This window comes from Anastrepha obliqua, chromosome 2 (assembly GCF_027943255.1).
Source record: "Anastrepha obliqua isolate idAnaObli1 chromosome 2, idAnaObli1_1.0, whole genome shotgun sequence".
Lineage (NCBI taxonomy): Eukaryota > Metazoa > Arthropoda > Insecta > Diptera > Tephritidae > Anastrepha > Anastrepha obliqua.
Window position 1 is genome coordinate 126,593,655 of NC_072893.1, and position 15,045 is coordinate 126,608,699.

General features: G+C 40.8%; 1 protein-coding gene across 1 annotated transcript; it reads left to right on the top strand.

Moving 5' to 3' along the window:
* The first annotated feature begins 6,895 nt into the window (after positions 1-6,895).
* Positions 6,896-14,398, top strand: LOC129238411 (mucin-2-like). Its single transcript, XM_054873435.1, has 2 exons — positions 6,896-8,251; positions 13,700-14,398. Exons 1-2 carry the CDS (start codon positions 6,896-6,898, stop codon positions 14,396-14,398), a joined length of 2,055 nt encoding a protein of 684 aa, XP_054729410.1.
* The last annotated feature ends 647 nt before the right edge of the window (positions 14,399-15,045 follow it).

Genomic DNA, 15,045 nt, shown 5'->3' on the forward strand with positions numbered 1-15,045 from the left:
AAGTTTATAAAACAAAGCCAGCAAATTTGGATGAACTAAAACAATTCATTCGGGCAACAATTGCGGCTATTCCTGTCGCAACTCTCAAAGCAGCAATGAACAACTTTTTACTAAGATGCCGCACTTGTGTCAACGAGCATGGGGGGCATTTAAATTCAATTATTTTTAAAACTAGTTAAGCTACATTTAATAAAATTTAATGACCTTCAACTTGAAAAAAAAAAATAAATGAATTCCATACACTAAAAAAAAAGTTATTTGAGTTTCTTAATGTAGCAAAATTCATCAGCCAGCCTGTACCTGTGCCATATCGTCCCAAAGCCTAATGAATTTGTTTTGGTTGGGTCCTCCAACTTTTTAATCTGCACCTCAGAAAGTATTTGACTGACATTGGATTTGAATTAGTCCAGTTTCACAAGTTCTTCCTTAAGATGGGCCAAAAATTCATTTGAATGAGGTAGTAGGTAGGTAGGTGAAATGGTTGAAATGCCAGCCTGGCACTCCTCAAGTAGCAGTAAAGCACCGTTTTGAGCCAGCCAGCCGGCTGTCGAAGAAAGAAACACCCAGTGACCTTAATCGTCTAGCTGCCAAACCAGGAAATTTACAGAGAAAGTGGTCAACAGTCTCCTTCTCTGAAAGGTCCCCAATGGGGGTTAAATGGTAACCCTAGCTTTTCCGCGTGTGTGCCGATGGAGGCGAGGAGTTTAAAGGACTTTCTGAGTCCTCCGTATGTTGTACTGGGGCCAAAGGGTTTTCGAAATAGCACATGAAGAAATAATTTGTGCAGTTCCCCTTTAACAACTGTCAGGGAGATGCCGATGGCTGGGTAGGAGGTCTCTGAGGCAAATTCAGTCCACTTCCTGGAAAGCTCATCAGCAATTTCGTTTCCTTCTAGGTTCTATGTCCTGGAACCCAGATCAGAGAAATGTTACCTGCACACCCAAAACATTTCATCTCCTCCTTACAGGAGTTTACTAGTTTCTGTAGTTTAAAGGAAATAGATATATTGGCTGATTTAGAGAAAATCCCTGCTCCGACTCCCGATTCCTTCTTGGAACCGTCAGACAGAGGTGCAAGTTTCGGTGCAGATTTTCCCCTCGATCCAATCCTGCCTATTTGGAAAGATTGCCCTAGCACGACCTTCAAATTATAGTTGGCAAATAGAAAGATCTGTTCGAAGTTCGGAGAAAAACGGTGTTAACTGCCCGAAAATGAAATGTCTCTTGAGAGACTGTCTCCAGAGACCAACCTCCTTTAACCTGATTGCATTTTGAGCTGCGATGGAAATAACGTAAAAGTCGGGACAGCACTGGGCAAGTTTTGCATGCTCCGGAGATGCCAATGCATGCAGTCCTTTGCACCCTCCAGCTTCCCACCAAACCAGGGATTCATACCTTAAAATTGGCAAAACCACAGCGTTGTACATCCACAGCACGACCTGTGGCACATTGAATTTCAATGTGTAGCTTCCAATGGAGTTTGGAGTCAAGTATCATTCCAAGATACCTAAAGTCCGATGAAAGCGAGGGAACGTGGCCCGGCGACAGAGTACAGCCAGTGACTTCTCCAAAATCCCAGCCATAACTGAGGGAAACGGTCCCGATACCATCAGGACCAAGTCATCGGTGCATGTTACTACCTTAACCCCAACCTTATTTAGCATTATCAGAACTTCGTCAATAGCAACTAGCCAAAGTAGGGACGAAAGGACATCACCCTGCGGCATCCTCCTGTAAACGAATCTAGTGACTTTAGCCCCTCTTGCGACCGCATTAACTTCCCTGCCGCTAAGCAGGGACGAGATCCAGAGGCAGATTGGTCTTTCCACCTCTAGTCTATCTAACACACTGACAATTGGCTCCGCCCTGATGTTATTAAAAGCTCCCTCTATATCTATTAAAGCCGCCAAAGTGAATTGTTTGCCTTCCAGAGGTTTTTCCACAGTCCCTACGATCTTGTGTAAGGCTGATTCCGTGGATTTCCTTTTCAGGTAAGCATGTTGCGCTGCAGATAATTTGGATTCCATGTGCTGAATGAGACTATCCTTTCTAGAGTCTTTGCGAACGCGCAAACGACCTTATCATAGAAAATGATTTTTCATGCCAATAGTCCATAAAATATTAAGGACAAAAAAGTTTAACTTGTTTTATTTAATTTTTGAATGTGAAGGCAGTACAATGTTTTTGAATGCTTTAAATTTTATATTCGATATTTTCGTTATCGCTTTCATTCATTGCTTTCATCGTCATTAGATGTTTCCAACTGTTTTGATGGTTTAACATACTCAGATGTCAGATATATAGATTTAGGTTTTTCAATGTCAATGTCATTCAGTGGAACATAGCCTACGAAATCAAGAGTTGAATCCAAAGAACTGTCATTTTTTGTTGTTCTGAAGCCATTTTGAAGCTATATAACGCTCAACGCGTGAATGTCAGATGGTTGGGTAAGTTTTTTTTCCATTTCCAGTTTCAACCAATTTTTTTCAATCCAACTCAGTATTCCTTATATTCTTTTTTACAGTTTCACGATATTTTTAACATTACTCCGCATTTGATAATTTTGTCCTTTTATCGTTATTAATTGCTTTCTTTATATTTTTTGGCACTCTTAGTAGCCGATAAGGCATATGCAGATTTTCGCCTACTAACTTGCAAATTCTATATATTTTGAAAAATGAAAGAAACAAATGTAAAAATATTTTTCATTCCTAATTTAATTGACTGAAGAAATAAAGCCAAAGCAAACAACAAAAATGAGAGTTGGAGACCAAATTTAAATTTGAGAACGTGAAAAATGTTAAAAATGGCTCTCGGCGGTTCTACTTTAACCTTTGACTGGTGACGTGGTTGTTTTATAACGTTGTTTGTGACGTGGGGCCTCAGATGCCCCTATATAAAATGTCCTTATTCGTTAGAAAAAAATTACGGAAAGTGACTTTAATGTTATTATATGGTAAGGATACATATTTATCTATAAGAAAAACAAAATAAATGTTACTAATTATTTATTTCTGTATTGGGAACTTTTAACCATGTAATGTAATTTAAGAAATATAATAAAATAGACTTCTTATTTATAGTTGCGCAAAACAAAACAAAATTTTAATTTCATACATAAATTATCATTTTCCATAACTCAAATAGACTTCTTAAAACACAAAAATCACCTAAACATTACAAATAATAAAAAAATATAAAAAATGACACCGACTGAACTTTAGTTATTTTACTATTCACAATCAGGACAAACTTGTTTGGCGCACTGTAGACACACATGTTTTTTGCATGAATAACACTGATGATTTGACTTTCGATTCAGTTTTGGTGGACAGGAAGCACATACTTTTCTCGTCTTCTGTGTGATTTCTGTTGCCTGCTGGTTAGGTGGCATATCGGAACCCAAGATTCGCTCCAAGCTGGTTCTTATTTCTCGAGGAATTCGCAGGTTGTAAACTCGACGCTGTGCATGTAATAAAACCAAGCGCCTTGCTAGAGTTTTAGTAAAACGTCCTCGGTCTTTGTTTCTAGGTTCATGAATTTGATACAAAATGTGGCTATTGACTAGACTTATGTCCAACATTCTGTAAAAAATTACCATGGGCCATCTGCGTGTTCGGCGGCTGCTTGTGTAAATAGAACACTTTTTATCAATATCATCAACCCCTCCTTTTGTTGAATTATAATAGGCTATAATTTCAGGTTTGCCTGTAGTTTCATCAGTTTCAATAGAGTGATGCATGGAGGAAACTAAGAGAACTGCTTTACGTTTTTTTGGTACATGAGACAACATTGTAATTTGGTTAGTAAATCCATAAAGAGTGGTTCCTACATCTCTCGTTTTGGACGGCTGGAATTCTTTGGGAATTTCCCGTTTATTTTTTTTTAGTGTTCCTACGCAAGTAAGTCCGCGTTTCTTTAATTGATCTACCAATTCGATCGACGTGAACCAATTATCAAATGTGATATTGCGGTTGGTGTTGTGTATAGGCTCAGACAAACGAATAACTGCCTGTGATGGAACTAATAATTTATTTTCGTCGATAGACAAAGTTTGACCATCAGATCCCTTTCCTGAGTAGATGTAACCATTGTAAAAGTAGCTAGTTTTGGAATCGCACAAACACATCATCTTTAAGCCGTACTTAGATGGTTTCTTTGGCATGTATAAAACAAAATATGAACGCCCTCTAAATGCAATTAGCATTTCGTCAATTGTAGCACACTCTCCTATAGTATAAAGCATTTGGCAATTGTTTACAAATATATTAAATATTTTACTTATTGCAGCAAGTTTGTCATTTTGCTTGCGTTCTTCTCTGTCTAGACTATTATCAAAACGTAAACACATCAAAATATTTTGGAATCGTTTCTGAGACATCGAAATATATCTCTTCCTGTTCCATCTGTAGCAAAAATGTATTCACAGTTTTCGTGGTTGGATTTGAAAACGGCTGTGTACATTAGGAGGCCCAGGAAAGCGTGTAATTCAATCATGTCCAGATCATGTAGTTCTGGGCGGTCTTGTCTTTGGTATCTCATTCTGGTTTGGCCAATCTTCACATTTGTCCACTTCAAAACTTCTTCTAAAATCTCAGAGCTCATTATTTTACCCCACAAATCGTAAGGGTCTTTTTTCTCGCTCTCACTTAATCGAGGCTTCTGTGTAGGTGGTATAATGTTATGCTGAGATGTCCTTACAACCCTGTTGGGTGGTTTTTTTGCCCATTTGTAGCGATTTTTTCCATAATAATAGCTAGATCTTCGAGATAAAGGTTAATCGCTGTCACTGCTTGATTCCTCATTCACTCGGACTGGTAAATGCACAACTTCTTCTTCCTCTTCAGATGCAATCGCTTCAGTTGCCGAATCGTGGTCACTCTGCTCAGCAATATAATTGTCGGGTATATTTTCTGCTTCTGACCCACTCGAGTCTTCGTACATCAACCATTCCTCTATTTGTTCATCAACCACTTGTCTGCTACGACTTAGGACCCCACCAGAACCTTCGACACATCTCCGCTTCTTTCTACTAAATCCATCGTCATCCATAGTTGATATGTATTGATAATAACTGTAATATAATGAAAAAAACAAAAACTATGAAATCCAATATTTGTTACGTAAGCAGTGACATCGGGCCTGAGAGGCCGCAAGAAAAGTTTGCATTAATCGTACTTACCTATTTGGCTGCGGGTGGCACAAATTTCTCCATCTACAGCGCGGGCGCAACTAAACTCTAAGCTACTGAGACGCACAAATCCGGAGTGCGCGGGGAAAGGGGTGAAAAAGCGTTATGCTTCCTTCACGCGGCCTCTCAGGCCCTACGTCACCAGTTAAAGGTTAAGGCCCGATTATGCATACTTTGCATAACTTCATAAAACTTAAAGTTGATTATGCTTCGCATATAATCATATTTGTAAAGAAATCAGTATTTATTATACTTCACTGTCACTTAGGTTAGGTTATGTTGAAGCGGTAGCCCTGTGGAACACACTCAGGCTCATAGCCCATTGTGATGCCGCGTGGGGAGTTTGTCTCTTAACAAAGCATACTTTTTCGCGCAAATTTATAATTCCAAAGTAAGCTTCGCTACCAGGAATCGCAAGTGTATAGGTAATCTAGGTTTTTTAAAAAGTGGTATTGTTGTATATTAATATTACTGATGGAAACAAATAAATACAAAATAAGGCCACAAATAAAAAATAATTACTTAACGAGAAAAATGTTCGTATCTTCTAATTTTAAAAATCACAGCCTGACATTTGCAATTAAACGCACCCCATATACAAAAAACAAAAACACAACAAAAAACAGAAGCTGCATCAATAGTGCCGCTCACACTGCTGTTTTATGAATTGCAAATTGACTGATAGTGTAGCAAGTCTGTGCATAAATTATATTAAACAATTTTTAATACCTAAAATTCTAAGTGAATTGAAAAATAAAAAGGTGGTGAGATATACCATAAATTAGGGCATACAAGTAGCCACAGTAGTGACGGCACTTTAGACCTGGCACACTCTGAGCACAGCAACATACTTCCGCATATTTTAACATTTAAAAACCAAAATAATAAACTAATGGTGTAAACCACTTCAACTTACCTTGGACATCTCGAAAATCTCCCAGGTACCAGGGGAAGTTTCTTTGATCTCGTACGGTATGCTGATGACCGTTCGGTAAAACCGTTCAGACATTAAATTCATGACTTGTGTTTGAAAATAAATGGCTGCTTCTCTTAAATTTATCACTCATTAACTGATAGAAACTTTAATCTCGCGCCTACTAGGTCAACAGCCACCTTAAACACGAAGCTCGAGCTGGAGCTGGACATACTCGTATGTATATATTGACGATATACCAAATTTTTGAGCTAGATTTGACATTTTGGTCTCTTTCTTATTCTATAAAATTGTCACTGTAACCAAAGAACCAGATTCGAAATAAAGTACTCAAAATGCTAACCACAGCTTTGTTGAGTAATCAAGCGGTGTCCAATTAGGCTGCCACCAGGACTTGTTGGGAACGGTGAGCAATCGCACTTAGGATATCCACGAGGAGTTTTCTGATGTCGCCAAACGTTTAAAATATAACTCCTAAAAGGTATTTATACAAATGTTTCAAATTGATTTGCATTTTTTGCGAAAGATCTTTATAAAGAAATGTTGTTTATTTTGCTTTATTTTGCTGCTTTTGGTAATATTTGCGCAGTTGCATTACAATCAAACAACAAGCGGTCGTCAATCGCATTTTGCTGAAAAAGTAAACAACGCTGCAAGTATAAAAATTCGGCAGGTTCTAATTTCAAGCACAGTCGATCCTTAGCTGCGATTAAGTACGTGTTCCAGCGGATCTAATTCTGAACCATCAAAAGAGTTGTAAAGGAAACAAGGATGCGCTTTCTACTGTTTTTGGCATTTTTCGCTTTTGTGTCGTTGTCCTTTAACCAGGCAAACGGCGATGTAACTAATACTACTGAAGTTACTACTCCTACGACATCAACAACAGCAGCTCCGACAACAATAGCAGCTACGACAACAACAGCAGCTCCGACAACAACGGCAGCTCCGACAACAACGGAAGCTCCGACCACAACAGCAGCTCCGACAACAACAGCAGCTACGACAACAACAGCAGCTGCGACCACAACGGCAGCTCCGACCACAACAGCAGCTACGACAACAACAGCAGCTCCGACAACAACAGCAGCTACGACAACAACGGCAGCTCCGACCACAACAGCAGCTCCGACCACAACAGCAGCTACGACAGCAACAGCAGCTCCGACAACAACAGCAGCTACGACAACAACGGCAGCTCCGACCACAACAGCAGCTCCGACCACAACAGCAGCTACGACAACAACAGCAGCTCCGACAACAACAGCAGCTACGACAACAACGGCAGCTCCGACAACAACGGCAGCTACGACCACAACGGCAGCTCCGACCACAACAGCAGCTACGACCACAACAGCAGCTCCGACAACAACAGCAGCTCCGACAACAACGGCAGCTACGACCACAACGGCAGCTCCGACCACAACAGCAGCTACGACAACAACAGCAGCTCCGACAACAACAGCAGCTACGACAACAACGGCAGCTCCGACCACAACAGCAGCTCCGACCACAACAGCAGCTACGACAGCAACAGCAGCTCCGACAACAACAGCAGCTACGACAACAACGGCAGCTCCGACAACAACAGCAGCTCCGACCACAACAGCAGCTACGACAGCAACAGCAGCTCCGACAACAACAGCAGCTACGACAACAACGGCAGCTCCGACAACAACAGCAGCTCCGACAACAACGGCAGCTACGACCACAACGGCAGCTCCGACCACAACAGCAGCTACGACAACAACAGCAGCTCCGACAACAACAGCAGCTACGACAACAACGGCAGCTCCGACCACAATAGCAGCTACGACAGCAACAGCAGCTCCGACAACAACAGCAGCTACGACAACAACGGCAGCTCCGACAACAACAGCAGCTACGACAACAACGGCAGCTCCGACCACAATAGCAGCTACGACAGCAACAGCAGCTCCGACAACAACAGCAGCTACGACAACAACAGCAGCTCCGACAACAACAGCAGCTACGACAACAACGGCAGCTCCGACCACAACAGCAGCTACGACAGCAACAGCAGCTCCGACAACAACAGCAGCTACGACAACAACGGCAGCTCCGACCACAACAGCAGCTCCGACCACAACAGCAGCTACGACAACAACAGCAGCTCCGACAACAACAGCAGCTACGACAACAACAGCAGCTCCGACAACAATAGCAGCTCCGACAACAACGACAACAACTCCAGCACCAAAGGCAGCAGAAGTAAAGTCGCCAACAGCAGCTTCGACAACAACGACAACAACTCCAGCACCAAAGGCAGCAGAAGTAAAGTTGACAACAACAGCAAGCACACAAAAGGCAACAAAATCAACAACATCAACAACATCAACAACATCAGCTCCGGCAGTAAAATCAGCACCAGCCGCTCCGACAGCAAAGCAAGCAGTAGTAACCCCAGCAAAAACAACTTCGTCAAAGCTTAAAACAGATGATAATAATCGTCTGAGTGGTCGACACCATCGAATCCATAGAACAAAGTTCGTTCCAACCCGTAAAGGTCCAGAGAATAGGGGTATGAGACCAAGAGGAGATCACGGCGTTATGCGACGACCACATGGTCGCTAAGCACAGTGTCAACAACAATAAAGAATCAACGACAACGACAACAATATCAACAATAGAGTCAAACAAAGCAGAGCAACCCACAACAGATCCACCCACCACAGCATTAATCAGGACAGATCCATCCAAAACAGCATCAACGACAACTGCGTAAATAAACACACCTACACAATTACAGCAGCATTGACATTAATAACGCATCTTAATGGCCCAATTTGTGCTATCGTCAAGCGCGTGAAATACTCGAGTAGATACCAAAATATTGGTCTTCGGATGCAAGGACTGTGCGCACATTAAATGCTATGCATGTTAGTGACAAAAATTGCCTTTTTTAAATACTAATATTTTTTAGAGCTAATAATAATTGAATTATTTTCAGATCACATCGAAAACCGATTTTTATATGAAGTTTGGTTTATTTGGTGGAATAACAACATACGCCGTCGTGGTGACCTATTTGGATGAATTATTGCATATTGACAAACTGAACTAAAATATTTTACCTTAATTATATAATACAGCATAATAAAAATGAAATTTTATTCAAAATAATTGTATTTGATTTCACCAATACGCTTTATAATTTCTTTACTTTTCTTTCTGTTAATCGTTCGAGTAGTTCAACAATTTGAAAGCCACTGCACATTGAATTGTTTCGTTTCGGGTGGTAAGAGTGAAATAAGATAGCTCTCGCGGACCAGTTAGACCAGAATAGTCCAGAAAAAATCCATTCGCACAAGACTAGCAATGTACTCGAGTGATACTCTATATGCTAATAAAACAATAATTGCCTCGTATACAAATGATACTACCGATGGCGACGCGGAACGAAAAAGGACGAAGTGAGTTTGGAAAGGATGTGTTAAAAAGAAACTACTACGGATGGCAAGCTGGAATGTGTGCTCATTGTCAAAAAGGGATCAAGAATTGATGTTAGAACTGAAGCGATTCAAAATCGACATTTGCGCCTTATCAGAAACTAAAAAGAAAGGCAAGGGAAACGACCCACTAGGTAACTATGTGCTTATTTATTCAGGCAAGAACAAAGAGGATCGAGCCGCATCGGGGTTAGGAATACTGATCCATAAAAAATACAAAAATAAAATGATTAGATCGGAATAGTAATGTCTCTCAATAATAAGATCAAAACTCACTTTTTTAAAGTGTATGCACCAGATATCTTTAAGTTACAGGATATCAAAGCCGAGTTCTACGAAAAACTGCAAGACCGACTGAATGTTATACCATCCAGTGACGAACTATTTCTACTTGAAGACCTAAATGCGCGAGTAGGACATCATATAATACCTGGCGTTAAAAACCTATTTAACGAACCAACTGCCAACGAGAGTGGATTGCAGCTATAGATCATAGATCTATGCCTTCAAATTAATAACACCTTTTTCGATCATAAATCCCAGCATAAGACAACCTTCCCTAATACTAAGCAACAACAGTCGATTATTGATTACTTAATATCAAACAGTCGGATTCATCCAAAACGTGTACGAGATGTAAGGGGGCTTAGCTCCACGAACATAGGTTCTGAAGTAATAAATCGGCAACTACTAATATAGAAAAGTTGAAGATTGAATCGTTGCAGCATCAATCTATACAACACTATAGACGAACCAGGTTGAAAGAAAACATCTCTATTAACCCTTTAACTAGTGAAAGAAGTGGGGAGCAGAAGCTTGGATCAAAATACATACAAATATTATAAGCATAGCGGAAGAATCAATTGGAAAAAGGACAGTTAAACCAAATAACAAATCAAGAAAATACAAACCATGATTTTGCCACGAAGTGAAGGACTTATCCACCACAAATAGAGCTGTCTATTTAAAATACAAATCCCAATAAATTACCTACGATGATTACAAAGTTGTAGTAAATAAACAGCAGCAAGTAGACTTTCGAACGCAACCGATAAAGTTGGCTATTATACATGATGCAATCGGAAGAAAGGTGGGAGGAAGTAGCTACATCCGTTACAAGAACTCAAAGAGAGCTAAGATACTTTGAGCAGGCGAGAGGACACATTGGACTGAGAGTGACGAAGTTATATAGCTAACCAGCGCTGCGAAGTAATACTTTGAAGCAGTACCGCAGGGCGAGTGGTGGAGAAGACGGAGTGCAGGGCTCAGTATCTAGGCGTAATGTTTGCAAGTCCAGCACAGTAAGATAATTACTGACTGGGCGTGGTCCCGCATGAGATGTATCTTTAGCAAGCAGTATGAATCGTGCATGTCGTCTATGTGACGGTATCTATGGTATCTATCCCTTTCGATAATAAAAGATGTAAGCTGACAGTATATGGAAAGAGTATCGAGTAGGTTACGGAATTCTGCTACCTGGGTACCATAATTACGTTATCGAAAGAACTAACAGCCGAAGTAAACAACCACATGAATAAATTTGCAAAACATGCGTTCGACCAATACACCCAACTGCAACACAACAAGCAATATGATAATAAGGTTGAGATGGCAACATTGCGATCTGTCACAGGAGATACCCGCAGTGATCTTATGCGAAACGAATAGATTAGAGGGATATGTGACACGCAAGGCATTGTAAGGTGGAGCCAAAGACGAAGAAGGGAGGGAAAAATCACGTGCTACGCATGCCTGACAATAGATTGGCTAAATCGGTAATGACAGGAAAACCAAAGACTACGAGGCCACCCGGACGCCCTCTCAAACGCTGGATTGAGTGTTGGATATCCAGCTCTATCTATAATTAATATTTATTTACTTATTTATTTTCATTGTTGATGAACAGAATTTAATCCTATAATGAAGAAGAAGAAGAAGAAGAAGAAGAAGAAGAAGAACGTTCGACCGCTCCTGGCAGGCTCATCAGTAACCTCATTTCCCTATATGTTTCTATGTCCCGAAACTCAGACCAGAGAAATGTTGCCTGCACACCAAAGAGATTTGATCTCCTCCTTACAGAAGTTGTCCAGTTTGGACTTGGATCTACACCATGGCGTCGCCAGAGCCTTGATAGTGGCTTGACTATCGGAAAAGATAGTCTGCCTAAAAAACACTAGCAGTATTCTGACATTTTAAGGAAATAAATAAATTTAAGCTGATTTAGAGAAAACCCATCCTCCGACTCCCGATTCCATATTGGAATCGTCAGTGAAGGCGGAGGTACCAGCTTCGGTACGGATTCTCCCCTCGTTCCAATCCTGCGTACTTGGAAAGCTTGACCTGGCACGATCTTAAAACTCCAGTTTGCGAATAGGTAGATCTGTTAGAGGTTCAGAAAAATACGGTGTCAACTACTAAAAAATGCTACCATGTCCCTTGAGAGACTGTCACTAGAGGCCAACCTCTTTTAACCTGATTATACTTTGCATCATCCCCAGTTTAGTTATATTATAGCTTAAACGAAGAGCTTCCCACCAAACCATCCATACGTTAAAATTGGCAGAACCACTACGATGTACACATCCACAGCACGACCTGCGGCTTGAGTCCCCAATTTTTGTCGAACATAGCGTCGCAGGAGAACAAAGCTACACTGGCCTTCTTTACCCGATTTTCAATGTATGGCTTTCAGCGAAGTTTGGAGTCAAGCATCACTCCAAGATATCTAACTTCCGATGAAAACAGAAGAACTTGGTTGTTTAATTTGAGAAGTCTAAAGTGTTACCAGCTCCGTTTTGTCAGAGTTGACTCTGAGGCCACAACTGGCAGCCCAGCGACTGAGTAGAGCCCATGACTTTTTCAAAATCTCAGCTATGACTGAAGGAAACGGTCCTGATACGATTAGGAGAGATTCTTTGGGACCCGTCCAATTATCAACCTTGACGGCAGAAGTATTTGAAGAGGAAGTAATGTCAAGAACTTCCTTAGCTTAGATTTGATTGTGGAAGTTGATCTTTGTTCTGGAAATGACCGGTTTCTCGCAATACATTTCTTGAAGATCAGCTCCACTTTTATTATACGCTGTGCCTTATTTGGTAGCTTAGACCAGGCACAATCTGAGCCCAGCAACATACTGCCGCATATTTAAAACTTTTTAAAACAAAAATAATAAAAATAATAAAATAGAGGTGGAAACCACTTCAGCTTACCTTGAACATCTCGAGAATCTCCCCGTCACCAGGGAAGTTTCTTTGATCTCGCACGGTATGCTGATGACCGTTCGATAAAACCGTTCAGACATTAAATTCATGACTTGTGTTTGAAAATAAATGGCTGCTTCTCTTAAATTTATCACTCATTAACTGGTAGAAACTTTAATCTTTCGCCTACTAGGTCAAAAGCCTCCTTAAACACGAAGCTCGAGCTGGAGCTGGACATACTCGTATATATTGACGATATACCAAATTTTTGAGCTAGATTTGACATTTTGGTCTCTTTCTTATTCTATAAAATTGTCACTGTAACCAAAGAACCAGAGTCGAAATAAAGTACTCAAAATGCTAGCCACAGCTTTGTTGAGTAATCAAGCGGTGTCCAATTAGGCTGCCACCAGGACTTGTTGGGAACGGTGAGCAATCGCACTTAGGACATCCACGAGGAGTTTTCTGATGTCGCCAGCGAAGCTGGAGGTCTACAGGTGGCTTAAGCAGGCAACAATGCAGAGTCCTATTAGCTGAAACGTGCCAAATGTTTAAAAAATAACTCCTAAAAGGTATTTATACAAATGTTTCAAATTGATTTGCATTTTTTGCGAAAGATCTTTATAAAGAAATGTTGTTTATTTTGCTGCTTTTGGTAATATTTGCGCAGTTGCATTACAATCAAACAACAAGCGGTCGTCAATCTCATTTTGCTGAAAAAGTAAACAACTCTGCAAGTATAAAAATTCGGCAGGTTCTAATTTCAAGCACAGTCGATTCTTAACTGCGATTAAGTACGTGTTCCAGCGGATCTAATTCTGAACCATCAAAAGAGTTGTAAAGGAACAAGGATGCGCTTTCTACTGTTTTTGGCATTTTTCGCTTTTGTGTCGTTGTCCTTTAACCAGGCAAACGGCGATGTAACTAATACTACTGAAGTTACTACTCCTACGACATCAACAGCAGCTCCGACAACAACGGCAGATCCGACAACAACAGCAGCTCCGACAACAACAGCAGCTGCGATAACAACGGCAGCTCCGACAACAACAGCAACTCCGACAACAACGGCAGCTCCGACAACAACAGCAGCTCCGACAACAACAGCAGCTACGACAACAACAGCAGCTCCAACAACAACGGAAGCTCCGACAACAACGGAAGCTCCGACAACAACGGAAGCTCCGACAACAACAGAAGCTCCGACAACAACGGAAGCTCCGACAACAACGGAAGCTCCGACAACAACGGAAGCTCCGACAACAACAGCAGCTCCGACAACGACGGCAACTCCGACAACAACAGCAGCTCCGACAACAACGCCACCATTAAACGCAGCGGAATTAACAAATACAACAACAGCAGCTCCGACAACAACTCCAGCTCCGACAACAACAGCAGCTTCGACAGCAAAGCAAGCAGTAGTAGCCCCAGCAAGAACATCTTCGTCAAAGCTTAAGACAGATGATAATAATCGTCTGAGTGGTCGACACCATCGAATCGATAGAACAAAGTTCGTTCCATTCCGTAAAGCTTTCGGTCCAGACCATAGGGGTATGGGACCAAGAGGAGATCACGGCGTTATGCGAGGACCACATGGTTGCTAAGCACAGTGTCAACAACAATAAAGAATCAACGACAACGACAACAATATCAACAATAGAGTCAAACAAAGCAGAGCAACCCACAACAGATCCACCCACCACAGCATTAATCAGGACAGATCCATCCAAAACAGCATCAACGACAACTGCGTAAATAAACACACCTACACAATTACAGCAGCATTGACATTAATAACGCATCTTAATGGCCCAATTTGTGCTATCGTCAAGCGCGTGAAATACTCGAGTAGATACCAAAATATTGGTATTCGGACGCAAGGCTGTGCGCACATTAAATGCTATGCATGTTAGTGACAAAAATTGCCTTTTTTAAATACTAATATTTTTTAGAGCTAATAATAATTGAATTATTTTCAGATCACATCGAAAACCGATTTTTATATGAAGTTTGGTTTATTTGGTGGAATAGCAACATACGCCGTCGTGGTGACCTATTTGGATGAATTATTGCATATTGACAAACTGAACTAAAATATTTTACCTTAATTATATAATACAGCATAATAAAAATGAAATTTTATTCAAAATAATTGTATTTGATTTCACCAATACGCTTTATAATTTCTTTACTTTTCTTTCTGTTAATCGTTCGAGTAGTTCAACAATTTAAAAGCCATTGCATATTGAAT

Excerpts from the sequence above, each read along its gene's own strand:
- LOC129238411 (XM_054873435.1), top strand. The coding sequence starts at position 6,896 with ATGCGCTTTCTACTGTTTTTGGCATTTTTCGCTTTTGTGTCGTTGTCC. Across the intron at positions 8,252-13,699 it reads CAGCAGCTACGACAACAACA|GCAAACGGCGATGTAACTAA; the intron begins GCAGCTCCGACA and ends TCCTTTAACCAG.